We start from the raw sequence: 18,354 nt of genomic DNA, 5'->3' as shown, positions 1-18,354 counted from the left end.
CCGGCTCGGCGGCACCCCCGGGCAGGCCACGGGCAGCTCACCCCTGACTGCGCGTACAGGCTGCCTGGCCCTGGGGCCAGTTCCTCCCCACGCCAAGAAAAGGAGGTGCTGACAACCCCCTGTCGTGAGGGAACCCCGACTCAGGGATACGCTGAGCCTCCCCCTTACCTGACAAACAACAACAACCCAGGGTAGCTGGCGCTCAGCCCAGGCATCTCCCAGACCCCCAATAGCACGCGTGCGTCTCTGTTCAAAAGCCCTGTAGTCAGTGGGAACTAGTATTTCACATACATCCCCTCCACGTGCCACTACAGCAACCAACAAGCCACAGACAGACAGCCCGACGGCGCCGGCCTGTTTGCTGTGTTTATGCTTATCTTAGAAGATAAGCCACCAGCCTCGAGGTACGATTTGCAGTCTGACGGCAGGGGGAACCTTCCAGAAACTGCCCATCTCCGGGCGTATGTGCTGCAGGCTGGCGGGATGGCCATGGGAGCAGACTTCTACGTGTCTGGCAGCTGGCCCTTCCTGGGAACTGGCAAGGCAGCAAGGCCGGCCCTGCTCCCAAGGGGATGGGGACCCTCAGCTACAGCTAAGGGATGCAGCGGTTTAGGGACAGGAGGTAACTCGGCCTGGTGTACTGGTTTCTCCGGCTGCTGTAACAAATTATCACTAATTTGGGGCTTCCAAACCACCAGGGTATTCCCTCAGAGTCCTGGAGGTCAGAAGTCCAAGACCAGTTTCACTGGGTTAGTGCCAAGGTGTCAGGAGGGCTGATTCCTTCTGGAGGCTCTAGGGAAGGCTTCCTGGCCTTTTCCACGTTCTAGGGGAGCCCACATTCCTTAGCACGTGGCCCCTTCCCACATTTTCAAAGCCAGCAGCGTGGCATCTCGTATCCACCCTCATGTTGCCACCATCACCTGCAGTCAAATCTCTCTCTGCCTCCCTCTTATAAGGACACCTGTGAGCCCACCGGACAATCCAGGGTCATCCCTCCCTCCACACCCCTAGCTTAATCACATCTGCAAAGTCCCTTTTGCCATATAAGGAGGTAACAGTCACAGGTTCCAGAGGCTAGGACGTGGACATCTTTGGGGGCCATGATTCAGCACACCACACCTGGGTTCCCCAGGAAAGAGAGCCCAGGGCCAAGCTGACTGCTGCTGCTTTTGGGGGGACCATAACCCCAGACTAGCAAGAGTGAGGGGAGAGGGAAGGGAGGCAGGTGCGCCCCTGAGCCGCCCACAGCTTCGGAAGGAAACCCAGCCGACGCCCAGCACACGGCCAACTTCCCGTGGAAGCACGGCTCTCAGAACTGCCCGACGGGGAAGAAAGGGAGAGGCGTGCATTCCCACTCCCTCGGTCCTCAGTCCTGCTCTGCCCCACAAGATGCCAACGTCTGCACTCCCAGCCCCTCCAGTCGGCACACTCCATGCCCCAGACGTGGTCGTTCATCTGAACCCGGAATCCGGGGCTGGAGGGGCTGCCAGAGCCTCCGCAGGTCCCGTCGGGCTGGTCCCGGATGCAGAGATGCTGTGGTCCCTCTGTGTGGGCGGATAAAGGACACGCAGCTGCCCGGCCCTCACCCGGTAGAGGCCAAAAATGCCTGTTGTCTCCTGATGCAGAGGCGGGTAGGGCCGAGTGAGTGGGTCCAGGAGGAGCGTGAAGCGGATCTGGACCCCATAGAGCAGGGAGGTGACCGGTTCATCTCGCAGCCCCGGGGCCCAGCACAGCTCCGGACCCTCAACCGGGGCTCAGCGAAGGAGGCGTCAAACGGACAGACTCATTCAAGACCGGCCACTTCACTGGTTCAGAGCGTAACCTGGGGGTGGGGGAGTTACTTCTCTCGGAGTCCCCGTATGGAGGTGAGGGTGACACCAGGCCCCCTGGGTCTTGTTTCAAGGAGAAGATGCTCACGTGCTCGCAAGCTCTGCTTACGTGTCGAAGAAGGAAAAATCGGAGCGGGGCACGTGAGGGTTGATCTTGTGTGTCAGCTTGGCCTGGCCGGGATGCCAAGGCACCTGATTAAACATCCTTTCTGGGCGTGTCTGTGAGGGTGTCTCGGGAAGAGATTAGCATTTGTATCGGTGGCCTGAGTAAAGCAGAGGGCCCAGGCCAGCGTGGGTGGGTGGCATGCAATCCAGGAAGGGCCTGAAGAGGACAAAAAGGTAGAGGAAGGCTGGACTCGCCCTCTCTTTGCCTGGGACGTGCAAGTCCTGTCCTGGGCTCTCAGGCCCTCTGACCAGCTTTCCTGGTCCCCAGTTTGCAGAGGGCAGATCATGGTCTTCTCAGCCTCCATAATCACGTGAGCCAATCCTTATAAGTCTCTATAGATAGAGACAGAGAGAGACAGAAGAGATATATAGAGAGAGAGATAGACAGAGAGATGGAGAGAGATAGAGAGGTAGAGAGATAGGGCCATCTCCTGTGGATTCTGTTTCTCTGGAGAACCCTGACAAAAACAGGGCATCCCCTTCTACTGCTTAAATATCGCCCGTGGAGAACATTTTAGTGGCTGGAGTGCAGGGTTACTTTTCCTCACCGACAATCTTCTGTTCAGAATAACAAAGTGGGTATTCAGGAAAAAAAGAAATCTTAATAAGCTAGGCAGTTTAAGATGCTCAGAATCAACATTATGGGGGGGCCTGAAAACAGACATTTTCCATTTCAGTTCTTTAAAAGCTACAACTTGCAAAGGTTTTGTTTATCCTGAAGGAGCCCTCGTGAAAAGGCAGTCGTGCCCTCATTGGGCCCCACCGCAGCGGTTAAGGTGGAGAAACTTTTGAAAAAGCCGTTTTCATGGGATACGCGTGTGGCACTGCCCCAAACGGCGTCTGCACAGCCCAGGCCCACTGGCCTCTGGGCTCGCAGGTAATGACGCTGTCAGAGCCCTTGCCGGCCCAGGGGTTACCTCTGACGCCCTGCTGTGGTTTAGATCAGAGCATCAAACTGCAACCCACGCTCGCTCCGACAAAGGTTAACGCTACGAAGGAAGCCTCACCGCTAAGCCAGGCTCGAGAGACCAGTGGGGAGAGACGCGCAGCCGCCACGGCCCCGAAGGAGCCCAGAGCCAGCGGCCCGGGCTGGCCTTGCTTCCCTGACTTTCTGGAACCAGGCAGCCAACCTCTGGCCTCGCCGGTCCCCACACGTCCAGACGCTGCCCAGCGCAGGGGCACCAGCATCCAATGAGGATCCAGAGGGGGCCCACGTGCCCGCTTTTCAGAGTTTCCTCTGAACGCCACCCATCTCGCTCCAGAAGGGGTTTGAACACCTTAAACCGGTCTGCAAGGCACCGTGAGCGTTCACTGCAGCTGCTTATTCCAAGTGTTAAGAAAAGGGTCCCCGCATAACTGGGTCCAGCACATGACGGGGAGCCGGCCGTCGGAGAGGCCCCGTGGGGCTGGGCCCCTGGGAGATGCTCCAGGCCGTCCAGCCTCATCCTCCACATCCCCCCACCAAACGCAGCAGTAAGGCCCCTTGACCAGCCCCCAGCTTTGCTCCTCTGGCCCACAAGAGCCTGAACCCCAAGATCTGACCTCCCAAGAACATCCCAGCCAGGACACTCATCCTCACCTTGACCAACTCTCTGAATCTGGGGTCGTCCCTGGAGGTGGGGTCGATCACCGTGCGCTCCTGGTTCTCCTCTGCAGGGACAAAGGACAGGGGGGTTAGCGTCGCGGCGGGCAGGGAGCCGGCTTCCCTTGCACAGATGGGGGGAATTGAGAGCAGAGACCCCGTGGTCCTCTCGCTGAGCAGCCCTGCAGCCATTCACACGGCCCAGGAAGAACTGCCTCCCAGGGTGCAATGGAGCATCCACCCCCATCTTTCAGGAGGGCGGGGGGTGCACACAGGCCTGAATCGGATCTGTGGAAAAGCCACCATTAATAAACCCGGGGAAGACCTGGCGTTCACCGAGAAAGCTCGCCACTACGTAAGGTGATACGGACAAAAATATTAGAAAGAGCAGGGGGAAAAAAGGATGTTTCACAGCAAAGCGTGTTTATCCATATTCTGTTTCTGTTTATCTGTTTTCCCCTCCGTGTCTGCCCTCGATCCATGGACCACGGGCACCAGTGAGCTTGTACAGAGGGAGTGACGCAGTGGTAATAAGTGGACGGCAGAGGGGAAAGACCCACAGACACCAGACACGTCGCAGAACAAAACTGAGCAGGGGTGTTAAAAGGACAGAAAAGAAGCACAACCTCTGGCCCCTAGGACGTGCAGGCAGAGATGACCAGGGTCCTGGGGCCCATACAGGCTCCCACGGCTGGGACCCTGTCCACGTTGGTGGGAATGAAATGGCTTTGAGTGACAGAGGCTTCACAGCAGCAAAAATTCTTTTTTTTTTAAGTTTATTTGTTGTGATTGCTTATGAGATATTTCTATATATATATATTTTTTAATTTATTTAATTTATTTATTTTTGGCTGCGTTGGGTCTTCATTGCTGCGCTCGGGCTTTCTCTAGTTGCAGAGAGAGGGGGCTACTCTTCACTGCGGTGCGCGGGCTTCTCATTGTGGTGGCTTCTCTTGTTGTGGAGCACGGGCTCTAGAGCGCAGGCTCAGTAGTTGTGGCGCACAGGCTTAGTTGCTCCGCGGCATGTGGGATCTTCCCGGACCAGGGATCAAGCCCGTGTCCCCTGCATTGGCAGGTGGATTCTTCACCACTGAGCCACCAGGGAAGCCCAACCAGGGTGGTTCTTATCAAGGTCACAAGAGCTTCAGGGGCCAGCAGAACTTTACAGAGCAAATGGAAGAATGCCAACTCCCAGCCCAAGAGCAGCTATTTAGAAAAACGTAAGACAGGAGACTTAGGGTCCAGGGAAAAGCAGGTTCAAGGCATATTGACAAAACAATAGCCCATCACACGTTTACAGTAAATCTACTTTCTAGCACTCCTGCTGGTCTAAAGCAGGGTTCTCAGCCAGAAGCTATCAAGTCCCCCGAACCCCCATCCCAGGGGACTCGCTGTAATGTCTGGAGACGTTTTTGGTTGTCCCAGCCGGGGGGTGGGGTGGGGTGGGGAGGGGGAGGGGGAGTGTGCCGGGGGAATCTAGTGGGTGGAGACCAGGAATGCTGATCAACACCTTGAATGACTATAAAGAATTATCCGGGGCTTCCCTGGTGGCGCAGTGGTTGAGAGTCCGCCTGCCAATGCAGGGGACATGGGTTCGTGCCCCAGTCCGGGAAGATCCCACATGCCGCGGAGCGGCTGGGGCCGTGAGCCATGGCCACTGAGCCTGCGCGTCCAGAGCCTGTGCTCCGCAACGGGAGAGGCCACAACAGCGAGAGGCCCGCGTACCGCAAAAAAAAAAAAAAAAAAAGAATTATCCGGTGCCAAATGCCCACAGCACGGGGTGGGTTCGGGAGAAACCCTGTTCTGAATCGGGGTAATTTCCAGACAGTGTTCATCCCCAGTGTCTCCTGGGAGAGGGTCACTTGCCTGGGCAGCGGCTGCAGCCAGACTGAAGACAAAACACAAGAGCATCAGTGAAGGTCACGCTCTTAGAGCGGAGGGGACGCCGCAGGGGACGCCGCAGGGGATGCCAGCGGCACCTCCGAGCCCGTCCAGCGTTTGGCTGCAGGTCGGCCGCCTGGACGTGCGTTTGCATTTCTTCCCCATCAGCTCTTGCTGGCCTGGCCTTGTCGTGGGAACCACAATAGAGGCATCAACCGGGACTTCCCTTTGAACCAGGCAGGGTTTGGAAAGAAGCGGAATGTTCCGAGACTGCCTTCCAGATCCATCGGATCCCAAAACACGCTTTAAGGCAAGTGTGTCCAGGCCGTCACCTCATCAGTGCCGGCTGGGAGGCGGTCCTGAGGTGAGTGCAGGGCCGGTACCACTTGGTAGGTCCCACCTACCAGGCCCCTGGCATGGAGGCCACTCCGGCTTGTGCAGAGATGGGGGGTATGTTAATCGTGTTTCTTATTTTGTGTATTTTCTAATGTTTTGACGTCTTGGGGCCTTGGGTACCTAGAGGGACTCTGCTCTCAGAGCTAGCTGATTCCCAAAACAGCAAACGTGTCCCCTGGGAGTGCCTTCCACGTGCAAACAACCAACCCAGAGCCCACACCCCCCAGACACCTCTCTAACTGAGCTCACACAGGGCTCTTACACACCCAGCCAACAGCCCCTGCCCTAATCACCTGGGACCAGGTACAGTCAACTCGGGGCAGCCCCTGTGTCCCAGAGGCCCCTGGAATTACCCAGCCCAGCCCATCCAAACCTGCTTATGAACCCTGCCTCACTCACTCCTTCCTGTGAAAACCACAATAAAGGCTTCTGCCGGCGCTTCCCCGTCACTCCTTCTGCCTCCTGCCCGAGGCTGCTGCCCTCCCCGTCGCCTTGGGAACCGTGAGTTTAACACACCACCTTTTCCGCGGCAGTCAGCTCCTGATCCGCTGGCCTCATCATACTCAAATCACAATAAAACTGACATTTGCAATCAGAAAGGCAGTAACCTACAAGGGAAGGCTTGCTTTTTTCCTACAGACTTTTCTCAACGTGACCTTGAGCTGAGAGCCCCATGTGACGTCTGAGTCTGATCAAAAGGCCACGAATGCTCCTTTTCAGCCCCTCCCAGACCAACCGCAAGCTGGGAAGCTCAACTCGCCCACGACAAGGAGCTGGAGAAACCGATAATACCGAGCAGGGTGTCTTCAGGGTGGATCTCCACCGAGGCAGGGGACATCGGCAAGTTCATGGCTTTTTCCCCTTCTTCCTGCAAGTCACTCACTGTCAGGCAGAAAGAGAAAGGAAAAAGCCAGTTAGTATAAATGGAATATTGTGGCCTCACATGTTGGCAGTGGAAACAGAGAGAAATCAACTCCTGTTTTTTAAGCATGTAACAAACATTCCTAAATGGCTGGTTGCCCAGAAGGAGTCCAAGGAAAAATGCCCCGAACCAAGAATACATTCTGCAATTCTTCACCCACGCCGGAGAGTTCCCGGTGCTCACCAGGCCCGGCCAGGCTGTTTTCACCACCCTTTGCAACGCACGACGATGTCACGGAAGCTTCTGGGTGCTTCCAGATCCACCCAGGGCTGCTGAGATGGACGAAGCTTGGATCACAGCGACAGGGCCTGAAAAGGGCGGGCTCCCCTCCCCCTCCTGGACAGCAATGTCCTCGGCCGTGGACTCTGGGTGTGAAGACCCTCCCGGCACGCAGCAGGCGAGGCGGTGCCGTCGTCCGTGGCCACATTCACGGGACAGAATCCGGCTGGCCCGACGCTAGGTGATGCCCAGGGTCGGGAGCAGTGAAACACACAGCAGAATCTAACCAACTGGATCTGGAGACTTGGAGCTGGGAGCACAGGACCGTGTCTAGAGGGCAGACAGGGTGCCGGGGGCGGGGGAGGAGGGCGCCCTGAACAGTCGCAGGGACCGCAGGGCTGGCTACGTGATGAGAGGGGCGGCCTGGATGCCACGGTACAGAAAGGATCCCTCGCCCCCCGCACTAGACACGTTCCAGGAAAGCATCTCCACTTACACTGGCCGGGGGGCCACCCCGGGACATCGGGGGCTAACGGCGCATTCCTTCCACCGGCCATAACTGCATCGGACTCCAGGCTCCAGCCCCCATCCAGTGGGTGCAGCGGGCGCTGGGCACCTTTCCAGCCCTGGCTGAGAACTGCTGGGTGACAGTCCCCGAGCACACGCCCCAAAACCAGCCTCTTCCTCGGTGAGCTCCAGTGACAAGTGCCCAGCCTTCCTTCTCCTCTTTTTTCCTTTTTTTTTTTTAAAATCGTAATTGAATTACAACGTTGTGTTAAGTTTCTAGCCCTCTGTAATGAAACGTCCTCAGAGGTGGAAACCTACTTCCTCTTTCAATACTGCAGTCACCTCGAACCTTGAATATCTCCAATTCCGGGACCTGAGGGGACAGGGGACAGGGTAGCAAGGGGACAGGACGTGATGGCCTTGGGACAGGCAGGCCAGGGTGACCCAACCCCAGGCACGCCTGGCAACCTCTCTGCCTGTTTTCTCAAAACGCCGGGTCCCCTGGAAGGACTTAATGAAACGATGAACCTCAGGTTCTGAGGCCGGAGCCGGGCACACGGTGGGCTCCCTGGACTCAGCCATAGAACCAGCTCTGGGGACAAGCCACCCTCTGTCCCTCACAAGGAACACGGCAGTGGGGCCCAGGACGTTGGGTTCTAACATCAGGAAGGCCGTGATACAAGACTGTGAAAAAATGGGCTCTCTTGCACACCCACACCCTACAGCAGCAATGACTTACACGATTCACAGCCAAAAGGTAGAAACGGCCCAAGCGTCCACTGACGGATGAACGGATAAGTATGGTCCATACACACAATGGAACGTTATTCACCCAGAAAAAGGAAGGGAATTCTGACACACACTACGGCATGGATGAATCCTGAGGACGGTATACTAAGCGAAATACGCCAGACACAAAACGGCAAACCCTGTATGACTCCACTTGCAGGAGGTCCCTACAGTCAAATTCACAGCGACAGAAAGTAGAATGGTGGGTGCCAGGGGCTGAAAATAGGGGGAAATTATGGGGAGTCGGTGTTTAATGGGGACAGAGCTTCAGTTTGGGAAGATGAAAAAGTTCTGGAGATGGAGGGTGGTGACGGCTACACAACAACGTGAATGAACTTAGTGCCACTGACCGGTACACTTAAAAAGGGTTAAAATGGCACCTTTTATGTTAGGTACATTTTACCGCAATTGAAAAGAAGAGGGAAGAAAAAATGCATCCCTCCCAACAATACTGCAGTCTGGAGGCCAGCCCTGCACCTGGAGACAGCCACAGCCTCCCCGCCGCCCCAGATCCCAGGAGCAGACCCCACGCACAGCCATCTTTTGATCCCCAAATCTTTAGCTTAACTCTGTGTAAGAAGCAGACGCGTGTTAACACCTTCACGAGCAAAGGACTTGGAGACGCACCCCGCCCGGCCCCACTCCCCATTCCAAAGATCCCCTCCAGTCACTCAGTCCCGCTGAGAAAACAGACCAAATTTCAGCAATTATTTTTACTATATAACAAGTTACAAAGAGTCTTCTAACCAGCAAAGAGCTTTCCAAGGCAGAAAAGGGAAAGGGGAAAAGGGGATTTTTCACAAAAGTTCTTGCATATTCTAGAGGCACGTACGTGAACTGTGTGAGGGGGTGTGCGCAGCAGCCGTGGGCTCCTCTCCCTGGTTTCCTGGGCCAGCGTCACAGAAGGAGGACAGAAAGGCCAGGGAGGTCCCTTCCGGTCAAGGCCGTCTGCCACGGTTATGTTCACGGCCGAGGAAGAACAAAGGGCCCTGGTTTCATATGAGTGGAGGGTCGCACAGGTGGGCTTCAGGGCACAGGTGAGCCACGCAGGTGCGGCCTTACTGTGAGCCCGTAGCTCCTCCCAGGAGCCCCAGAGCTACCACGCGGGTCATCCGCTGGCCTGGACACGGGCCGTGGGCCAGAACAACTGGTGGCAGATGGGGGTGTGGGGTGCAGAGATGAAGAGATGCTTCCAGGAGCCCTGCTGCCTGGTCTCAAAAACAGGGAGCGGGGAGGAGAACAGGAAAGACATTTTCAAAGCAGAGAAACTGGGTCACATAAAAACAGAGGAATTTCCACACCGCCCTTGCAACATCAAAGATAACACTAAAGAGGGCCTAGGATCTCTTGGCTTTAATAGATGAGAGATGCTCTCACAGACCCACCCAGACGGCACATTCCACAGGCCTGTTAAGCCCGGAGGAAAACAAGGAGGGTCTGTGGCCACGAGCCCAGGGCTCGGCTCTCTCTGTGCCACGTGCGGGCGTGTGGCCTCCGGCAAGTCCCTTCACCTTGCTCAGCCTCAGTTTCACCGTCTAGAACGCGGGGGTGGCAGCGGTACCTACCTCACAGGGGCTTCTGAGGAATCAGTGAAGTTCATCCCAGGGAAAACCAGGGAAGGCTTCCTAGAGGAAGCAGGAATCCTGGAAAAAGGGACTTTGGGACTCCATGCAAAGCCTGTGGGTGACTGATCAGAGCTGGGGTTCCGGAAGCCCTCTGTGGCGGCCACGTCCATGCTGAACCACAGCGGGGTTCAGTGAGGCCCCTTTGGAGCTCCGCTATCGTTCACGGCCTGGGTTCCCTGAGGGACACGGCCCCTTCACTGAGGAGCCTTCAGTGGAAATCTGATTTTGGTCTTCTGAGGGTCAGTCCAGGGTCTGGAAGGAGGGGCTCCCCTTGGACCACAGCTTCTCCCCGAGCACCCCACTCTGCCAGGTCAGTGGCTTTCCCCTAATCCCAGGAACGTCTTGGTTTTGAAAGTACTCGTCCATTTGCCAGAAAGTCAGACACGTCAATGACTGGAAATGCCGACTATCTGTGTCACAGAGAAAGATCCAGGGGCACCTGGTGTGCACAGCGGGTGTGGGCGTTCAAAGGACCTGGGGCTCGACGTGCCGGGGCCGAGGAGTCATCGTGGTCCTAAGTGTCTGCCCTTGTCCACCCTAAACCCTACAGCCAACGTGTTCCCAAGGCACCCAGGTTCACCTCCCCGCCGTGACACTCTGGGCCGTGGGCCACACGGGGACAGGGGGGTGGGTACGTGCCGGGAGGGAGAGAGGCTGGAGGAGACCCAGGGAGAGCGCGTGACAGCTCCAGTGCCCCTCTGGGGACAGCCACGCCTCGCTCAGCCCCGGGGCGCAGAGTGGGCTACGCAGACCACGGTCGCCAGATCACAGGAGCTTTTCCAAAAATGCTGGCAATTCTGGGTTTTGTGTAGAATCCCCCAGTTTATAAATGTGAGCAGTAATTCAAGTTCTGCGGGCCAGCCGGGGGCCGCCGGTTCACAACCCCCCCGGTCGCGGTCAAAGTCTAACCCACGCCCCTGCCTGTCAGCGGGAGAGGGCCACTAGCGCTTCCTGAGCACCTACTGCGTGCCCAGCACCTTCCCTGTCTTCCGTTCATCTAATCTCCTAACACGTCTGTGAGGGAGTGGCTGGTCCCGGCTTGGTCAATGCTGGGCCAGCGTCTATCAGATGTGAAGGCATCTGATATACACCAACCACGAGTCCTAGAGTCAGGGCTGAACCCAGTTCAACCTGGTCTTCACTCGCTATGCTCAGCTGAGTCCTACCCACCTTCAAGCCTCAGCTTGCTGGCCGCCTCTTCCAGGAAGCCATCTTGGGTACTCCCCTCCCATCCCAGGCTCCCCTCTGCCCAGCTCACATCATGCAGCCAGCCCCGTAACCACCTCTTTCCTGGACCGTCTGCCCACACCAGTGCTAACTCAGCTCCTGCACACAGTAGGTCTTTGTATCTGAGGGGCGGCCCAATGAAGGGCTTAGAGACTGGGAGCCCGTCTGCTGGTTTCAGATCCCAGCTCAGCCGCTGAAGCTGGGTGATCCTGGGCAAGCTACGTATTTGCTCTGTGCCTCAGCTTCCGTCTGTGAAATTGGGCCTGACGCAGTCCAAACACACCGAACCACGTCTGGCGTGCAGTACTCGCTCCGTCAGCGTCAGCTTCCAGCTTCTGCCGAACAGAAGGAGACGCGTGTGCTTCCAAAGCCCGTTCTCTTTCCATCACTCCACCCAGAGACCGGGCAGGGTTTAAAACACACACCACCTCTCCTGATTGGAACGACAAGTGCATAAAAAGGAGGAAAGAGAATCCAAATCTAAAACCTCAAACGTCTCACAAACAGCCTGCCACTTCTACCCCAGGCCGAGCGCAAAGTTTCCATCCTTGATTTTGTTTTTGAAATCTTTGTCTTTGTATGGGTTTCACTTATTTGTTTATATTTAATTTATTTATGCCCAGGCTCTTTCCCCCTCAAAAAAAGGCTTTCGGACAGTTTTTTTTTTTATTATTAGGAAACACAACTCTGAAAGCAGCCTGCTTTAAAAGAGCGAGGCTACCCGCGAGGGAAAGCAGAGATCGGAAAACACAAAGTCTTCTCTCTCCGCGACGGGTGCCAGGGCAGGAGGGGGCAAAGATGGGGTGCGGAAAGCTCCCTGGGGCTCACCTGCGGGGGGTTCAGCGAGGATTAAAAAGACCCCATGGCGGGTGAGCCGCGGCCCTTGGAGGCCGAAGCAGTGACAACACCAGAGAAAACCCAACGAAAACAGCCGCGCTGTCCCCACCCGGCCCCACGGCTGAAAGAAGAACTTGGCAACGGCAGCAAAGCTGCCTCAATTGTGGACGCTTAACCAGCCCTTTTCAAGACGTACGCACTTCCAGCTACAACTGATCCTACCCAAAGAAACGGAGTGGCCCTCAGAGTTGCCAGGAAAAATAAAGGAGGATAAAGGAAGGAGTGTCCCCACGTGAGTTCACGGCGCCCAGACCCCGGCCCCCTGCCACCACCCCGCCCCGGGCTGGGGAGGGGGAGTTGGGAGCAACTCCATGTGTGCAAGAAGGACCTGACAAAATCCCTGCTAAAGGGGGCTTTCCACGCTTCCCCGGGGAAGGGAGAGCTTCCTGTGAGTCTCCACCACCCATCTGCACTCAGAGGGATCGCATCTTTGCAGAAGTTACAATTTCTCAGAATCAATTCATCAGCCATGAAGGTCTTCTTAACAGAGCAGTTCTTCTAAAAATAAACCAAACTGTACTTCATGTAAAGATCTCACAGCTCAGTGGAGTGAAAACAGGGCCCAAATAAGATCTCAACAATGATATCCACAGACCGGACAGCCGTAGGGTGATGCTGTAGGACAACCCTTCCTGACATCCAAAGACAAGGTGATCAAACGACCTACCAATCACGATTCAAACGCATCATCCTTGTAAAGGCCTTGAGATGGGAGGCCCGGCCCTTCCCAGGAGGTCAAGACTCCAGGCTCCGTCTCCCAGATTCCTGGGATTGCAGTGGATGGATGACTGCGTCCTGCCCAGGGTAAAAGGCAGGGAGGGCTATAACCACCTTGGACACAGCAGCTGCCCTTCCTGACTGGGATGTGGGGAAAGAGTGAAACTACTTGCAGTGATCCACGTAGCAAAACATACACGAAAGAGCCTCTTAACCTTTAAAGTGGCGGATCTGGTATGTTTTTACTGAGGAAGAGACTCTGGCCTTGCCGTGGGGATGCCAGCCCATAGTAATGAGCTCGGTATATTTATGTACGTTTAACTCACTGTAATTTCTCGGCGGAAGATGAGATTCTGAACTGCTCTGACGAGACCACGGGAACAAGAAAGCGCCGTGACTGTGAGGGTCACTCAGCCTGAATATCTGATTTATGGTGTTTGCTCTGCTGGGCCACGAGATTCCACGCCATTTCTTGAGATGAAATAAGTTGAGAGGCTAAAATAAGTATATGAGCATTTCAATAAGGCCAAATGCAAAGGAGGCCAGCAGGCGTTACTGACCCCGCATCATGAGCTGACGGCTAAAGATCTGTCCTGTTCAGGCAGCAGGAAGCCTCGGGCTTCACAGGATGCCGACCTAATGAACACTGGCTAGAGGCCGACAGAGCCGGCCCTGGTGCTGGGGGAGTCTGGCACACGGTGCAGACATAGGGAAGGAGGTTTCCTGGCCACTTCCACCCAACAGCCTGGCCTGGCCCCGGGCACAGAGAAGTCTCTTGAGGAACAAACGTACAATGAATGAAGTGCAATACGTGTGATGGTGTTGACTACACAGCATACAGCATCTTAGTTCCCCCACCAGGGATTGAACCCATGCCCCCCAAAGTGGAAGTGCAGAGTCTTAACCACGGGACCACCAGAGAAGTCCCGGTGTTGACTTTTAAAAAGCAGGTTTCAAATAATACAGCAGGATATTTATGTAAAATACAGAATCAGAAAACTCAAAACTGGGAATTCCGTGACAGTCCAGTGATTACAACGCTGAGCTTCCACTGCAGGGGACGCAGGTTCGATCCCCGGTCGGGGAACTAAGATCCTGTAATGTCTTGCGGCACAGCCAAAAAACAAATAAATAAATACTTTTTAAAAAAAAAAAAAAACTTAGAACTATGTATTTTTATGTGTACACAACTAAATTCAAAGGAAAAGGAATGAAAGGATGTGCCCCAACATGACAAGAGTAGCATCTCCCCTGGGGGGATGAGTGACGGAAAGAAAGGAGGAGATTGGGAAGGCTTTGTCATGACTGTGTTCATATGTTACTTGTGAAAATTAAAAAAGTTAAAAGAACAGACAACAAATAGATGCTCTACAGCAGGGACCCAAGGGAGGTGACAGCCAGTTCTACAGGGAAGGAGACCAGAGGGGGCAGCAGGTGAGGCTGCCTGTAGAGCTGAGCCTGGCCTGAGGCACTCAGCCCCTGGGGAGGTTTCTAAAGGCAGAGACGCAGGATTCAGAGCCCAGGCCGTGAGCCATCCAGGCCTGATGGTCCCTATCTGCCTTAGGTGAAGCCTTGGCCTGGAAGCCTCAGACCCTGGGCTTCTTGCGGGAGGGTCTGCAGGGAGAGAGACGGTGTGCCTGCGGCAGAGATCCCAGGGGAAGTCCGAGGGCCACACGGGCCACGCCCAAAGCGGTGAGTTTGCGGCGTGGAGCCACTGATCTCCCCCAGGCAACTCCATCCTCACCTCCAAGTTCAGGAAAACCGCTGCTTCTGATGCAAGGGGCATCCGCACAGCTCAGAGCCTAGGAGTCGCCTCTCCTCAGGACCATTTTAGCCCATCCGTGCTTTCACTGAGCTGCTCAATCCGTAGCGTCTGTCTCAGGTGACGCTGAGGCAGTGCAGGGCCGCCTGGGTGCGCCTGGGGAAGCTGTGTGAGGGGAGCTGAGGGAATCCAGCACGGGAGTCCTGTAGGGCAGGAAAGGCCCAGCTCTGGGACAGCACCCATGAGCGACCCCATCACCATGGGGACCTCCCTGTCATCTCCCCTCCCATCACCAGCGGGAACCAGCCTGGGAGCCTTGGCTAACCATTCATCCTCCTAAACACTCAGCCCAGACTCCAAATGTCAAAGCACTTAGGCTCCCGGGGGCTAACGGGCGGATTCTTACCCAGCAGGTCTGGGGAGGGTCCAAGACTCAGCATCATTAACCAGCCCCCAGGTGATGTTGATGCTGCCCCACAGACCACACCTGAGTAGCAACAACTTAGAAGACATTCCTACGCCCCTCTGCTCCTGAAACCCAAGCTGGTGAGCGACTCTGTGCTCCTTTTAGAGATCGACACAGGGGCCACGTTTCAACAACTCCCAACCTGGCCAGCACCCGCCACGGCTCCAGTATTCAAGAAAGAAGGACTGGGCGCCCACCTCACACGCTATCATGCTAAGCTCCCACGACAGGTGAGGCCTTCCCTAAAAGACTGAGTCACACCCAAGCCGGCCCAGCTGGTCAGGGATGGCTCCAACCCCCTTGAGGCATGCGGTCCCCCCAAACTACATAATCTCTCAGCTTTTGGGGGGATCAAAGGAAAGCACAGACCACTTCCTGCCTGTGGGGAGAATCCAGAATTCCATTCTTTCTCCGTGAATCCCTGTCATCACTCTTTTTTTTTTTTTTTTTGGCGGTACACGGGCCTCTCACTGTTGTGGCCTCTCCCGTTGCGAGCACAGGCTCTGGACGCGCAGGCTCAGCGGCCATGGCTCACGGGCCCAGCCGCTCCGCGGCATGTGGGATCTTCCCAGACCGGGGCACGAACTCGTGTCCCCTGCATCGGCAGGCGGACTCTCAACCACTGCGCCACCAGGGAAGCCCCGTTATCACTCTTGAGCCAAATGCAGAGCTGCCCTCTCGGCAGTAAAACTAAATGCGTTCACCGGCCACCCTGGCTTCTCCCAAGACCCTCTAGTTTAACGCGCTGGTTCCCGTGTCCCAGCAGAACGGCTTCAACAGCAGAAACGGCTCTGGGATGCAAGGGAGCTTGGGCTTTTCCCGGCAGCACTGCCAGCCTCAGGGGACACAGTGACAACCGAAAGGGAAAGAGAAGCTGGGAGAGGGAACCACACATCACAGCCCCGACCACCCAAAACGACTCATGCAAAATGATAACTTGATTCTAGGACCAACATGTACGCAAGTGCAAAGAGGAAAAAGGTAAGGACCAAGATGCTAGACCTAGGACCAGCCTCTGCAGATTCTGCATCTCATGTCCTGTCCTTAGGGCAACCAGGGGATCTCTCACCAGGACAGCCAGTCTGCCTCCCGCAGACTCTGCTGTGGCCTCTTCCCACCCCGAGCCAGCCTCTCCCCTTCTGCAGGAGACCAACTGGACTCTGCTGTCCCTGCTCGCCAGCATCCACGTGCCCTTCCTCTGGTCAGACAGGACTCAGCATCCCAGACCTCAGCCAGTGGGCACACTGCACTCTCCAGCATACAGTCAGGGATGGGCTTGGCCCAATTAGAGCCAGCAGAACAAGGAGAGTTTCCTAGGAATGCAGAATGACAGGCACTCTTTCCCTCTGGCCTTGACCCAGAAAGGATGCAGGTGGAAGCTGCCCCGTCGTCTTACCAGCACACAAAATCTGGAAATGAAGGCACTGGGTCCATAGAGCTAAGAGGACAGAGTTTAGCCAAGCCAGCTGTCTGCTGGATCAAGCCTTACCTGAGGCTGGCAGCCTCTGGACGTTTCTGTCAAATGAACCAACGAATGCCACTTTGTCCTTAATCCACTTTGAGTTGGGTTTTCTGTCATTTGCAGACTGAGTGGCTGGCTGTCACTCCCTGGGATAGAGCACCCCAGAGCTCCTACCGGCTCCAGGGTATAACCCAAACCCCTCAAAGTGGTACCTGAAGACTCTTGATGAACAAACCCCACCTCTCATCGACCCAGATGCAGCTCCCACGCTTCTGCATCACCTTTCAACGAGGCCATTCCTTTGCCCCCACTATCCCCACCACCTGAAATGCCCTTTTCATTATATCTAGCCAATTCCACCCGTTCCCCAAGATGCTTCATTAAAGCGTTCTCTGTAACCCCACCCCCTGGGCAGCATTAGGGCCCTTCTTCTGGGTTCCCACAGCTCCCTGTGCACGTGACAGCTACAAACCCTTATCCCCCGACAGGAAGTGGTGGGGTGTGTCCTATGCCCCGCCCCCGCCGGGTGGCCAAACGCTGATCAAAACCCAGCACATGACAAGCATGCGACAAACATTCACAGAATGAATAAGTGACTGTAAATGCGTTTACGTAGGCAAAATGGAGCCGAAGAGAGAATTTAGGTAAGAGACACAAAGTCAGAAACACTAGGAACAGGCCGTTCTTGCAAAACATGCCACCTCCAGCCACTCGGGTGGACAAGAGCATTTCCATTAAGGCTTCCATTAGCCTGGCAGTCGTGGGTCACCAAGAGCCCAATTACTGCAATGGGGCCGTGCGGAGGGCGAGGCCTCGAGAGCAAGGACTCTGCTCTGCAATTAGGGACTTACTGGGACAGGCGGCCTCTGGGGCAACATTCCCAAACCTCGCCCACTGGAGCGAGTTCCTGCCGGCCAAGGGTGGGGTGGGGGGTGGGGCACCAGGAAGGAAGCGATCGCCCCGGTTCCCGGACACTGGGTCTTCCTAATACCAAAGGCTGCTTAGGTCTAAGTATGGAAAGGCTGGGGCTCAGAAGCCAACATCAAACGGATGATTCCCTCTGGCCAGAAGCAGTCCTTTTCCTCCCCTTTGCCCTGCATGATCAGAAACATGTGAGAACCACAGAAAAACGAATTGTCTGTGGGAAGGAGAACAGGAAGAAAGACTTCTAGGTGATCCTTCAATGTCAGGTTTACCAAATAAACCACCCGGCGAGCAGAAACCAGGACACCGGAGGGGCTCCAGGCTTCTTGCTCTAAAGAATGACTGATCCTTTAGGGACGTGTGATGATTTGGTGGGTTTTTCAGACGGAAAGCAAGTGGGTCAACTTATTCAAGTCACCTCTCAGAATGCATCAGGTGGAAAGAATCCCTCGGGGGCCTGAGACTGGGGATCGATCCGCGGACGGCCAGGTGTCTGCTACTGGTCTCACCCTCCTCCGATCCATCCGCCACAGTGTCTCCAGACTTCGTCCCCAGAACGCAGGCCGTGGGGTCACTCCGCTGCGCATGGACTGTCCTGACACTCCACCACTCCCAAAACAAAACCCACACCCTTCCCCTCGCATCCCACCCCCTCCTCCAGTGCAGAGCTCAGGGCCAGGCTCGGTCACCCCTCCGGGCCTTTGCCAGCCTGCGCCCCCTCCAGGAGCTCCATGTCCAGAGCCTGAGTCTGGAGGCAAAGCCCGCTGCAAACGTCCCCTCTTCCGTGGCCCTGTCCCTCCTCCAAACCCCTGGCCCAGCGTCGCGGACGGTGCAGACAGAATAGTGGAGAGAACGGAGGCTTTGGAGGGCTATTACGAAACATCCTGTGACCTTGGGCTTTAAGTCCTTCGTCTTTCACCATCTCTCCTCTGCAGAGGGGTTAGAACCAGACCTGTCGTCATGACAACTAATTTAACAAGATGG

The 18,354-nt window shown here is 55.8% G+C and overlaps 1 protein-coding gene across 1 annotated transcript in view; it reads right to left on the bottom strand.

The window, feature by feature from the left end:
• Positions 1 to 18,354, bottom strand: part of PARVB (parvin beta) — a 111,320-nt gene that overhangs the window by 46,466 nt on the left and 46,500 nt on the right. The window contains exons 2-3 of the mRNA XM_082850851.1: positions 6,646 to 6,735; positions 3,574 to 3,644 (exon numbers count right to left, since the gene is read on the bottom strand). Of these exons, the coding sequence (XP_082706977.1) occupies positions 3,574 to 3,644; positions 6,646 to 6,735 (161 nt within the window). The remainder of the gene's footprint in view (positions 1 to 3,573; positions 3,645 to 6,645; positions 6,736 to 18,354) is intronic.

This window comes from Leucopleurus acutus (genome assembly GCF_964270905.1).
Source record: "Leucopleurus acutus genome assembly, chromosome: 11".
Lineage (NCBI taxonomy): Eukaryota > Metazoa > Chordata > Mammalia > Artiodactyla > Delphinidae > Leucopleurus > Leucopleurus acutus.
The sequence above is the reverse complement of the archived record's forward strand: the minus strand, read 5'-3'. Positions and strand labels throughout refer to the sequence as shown.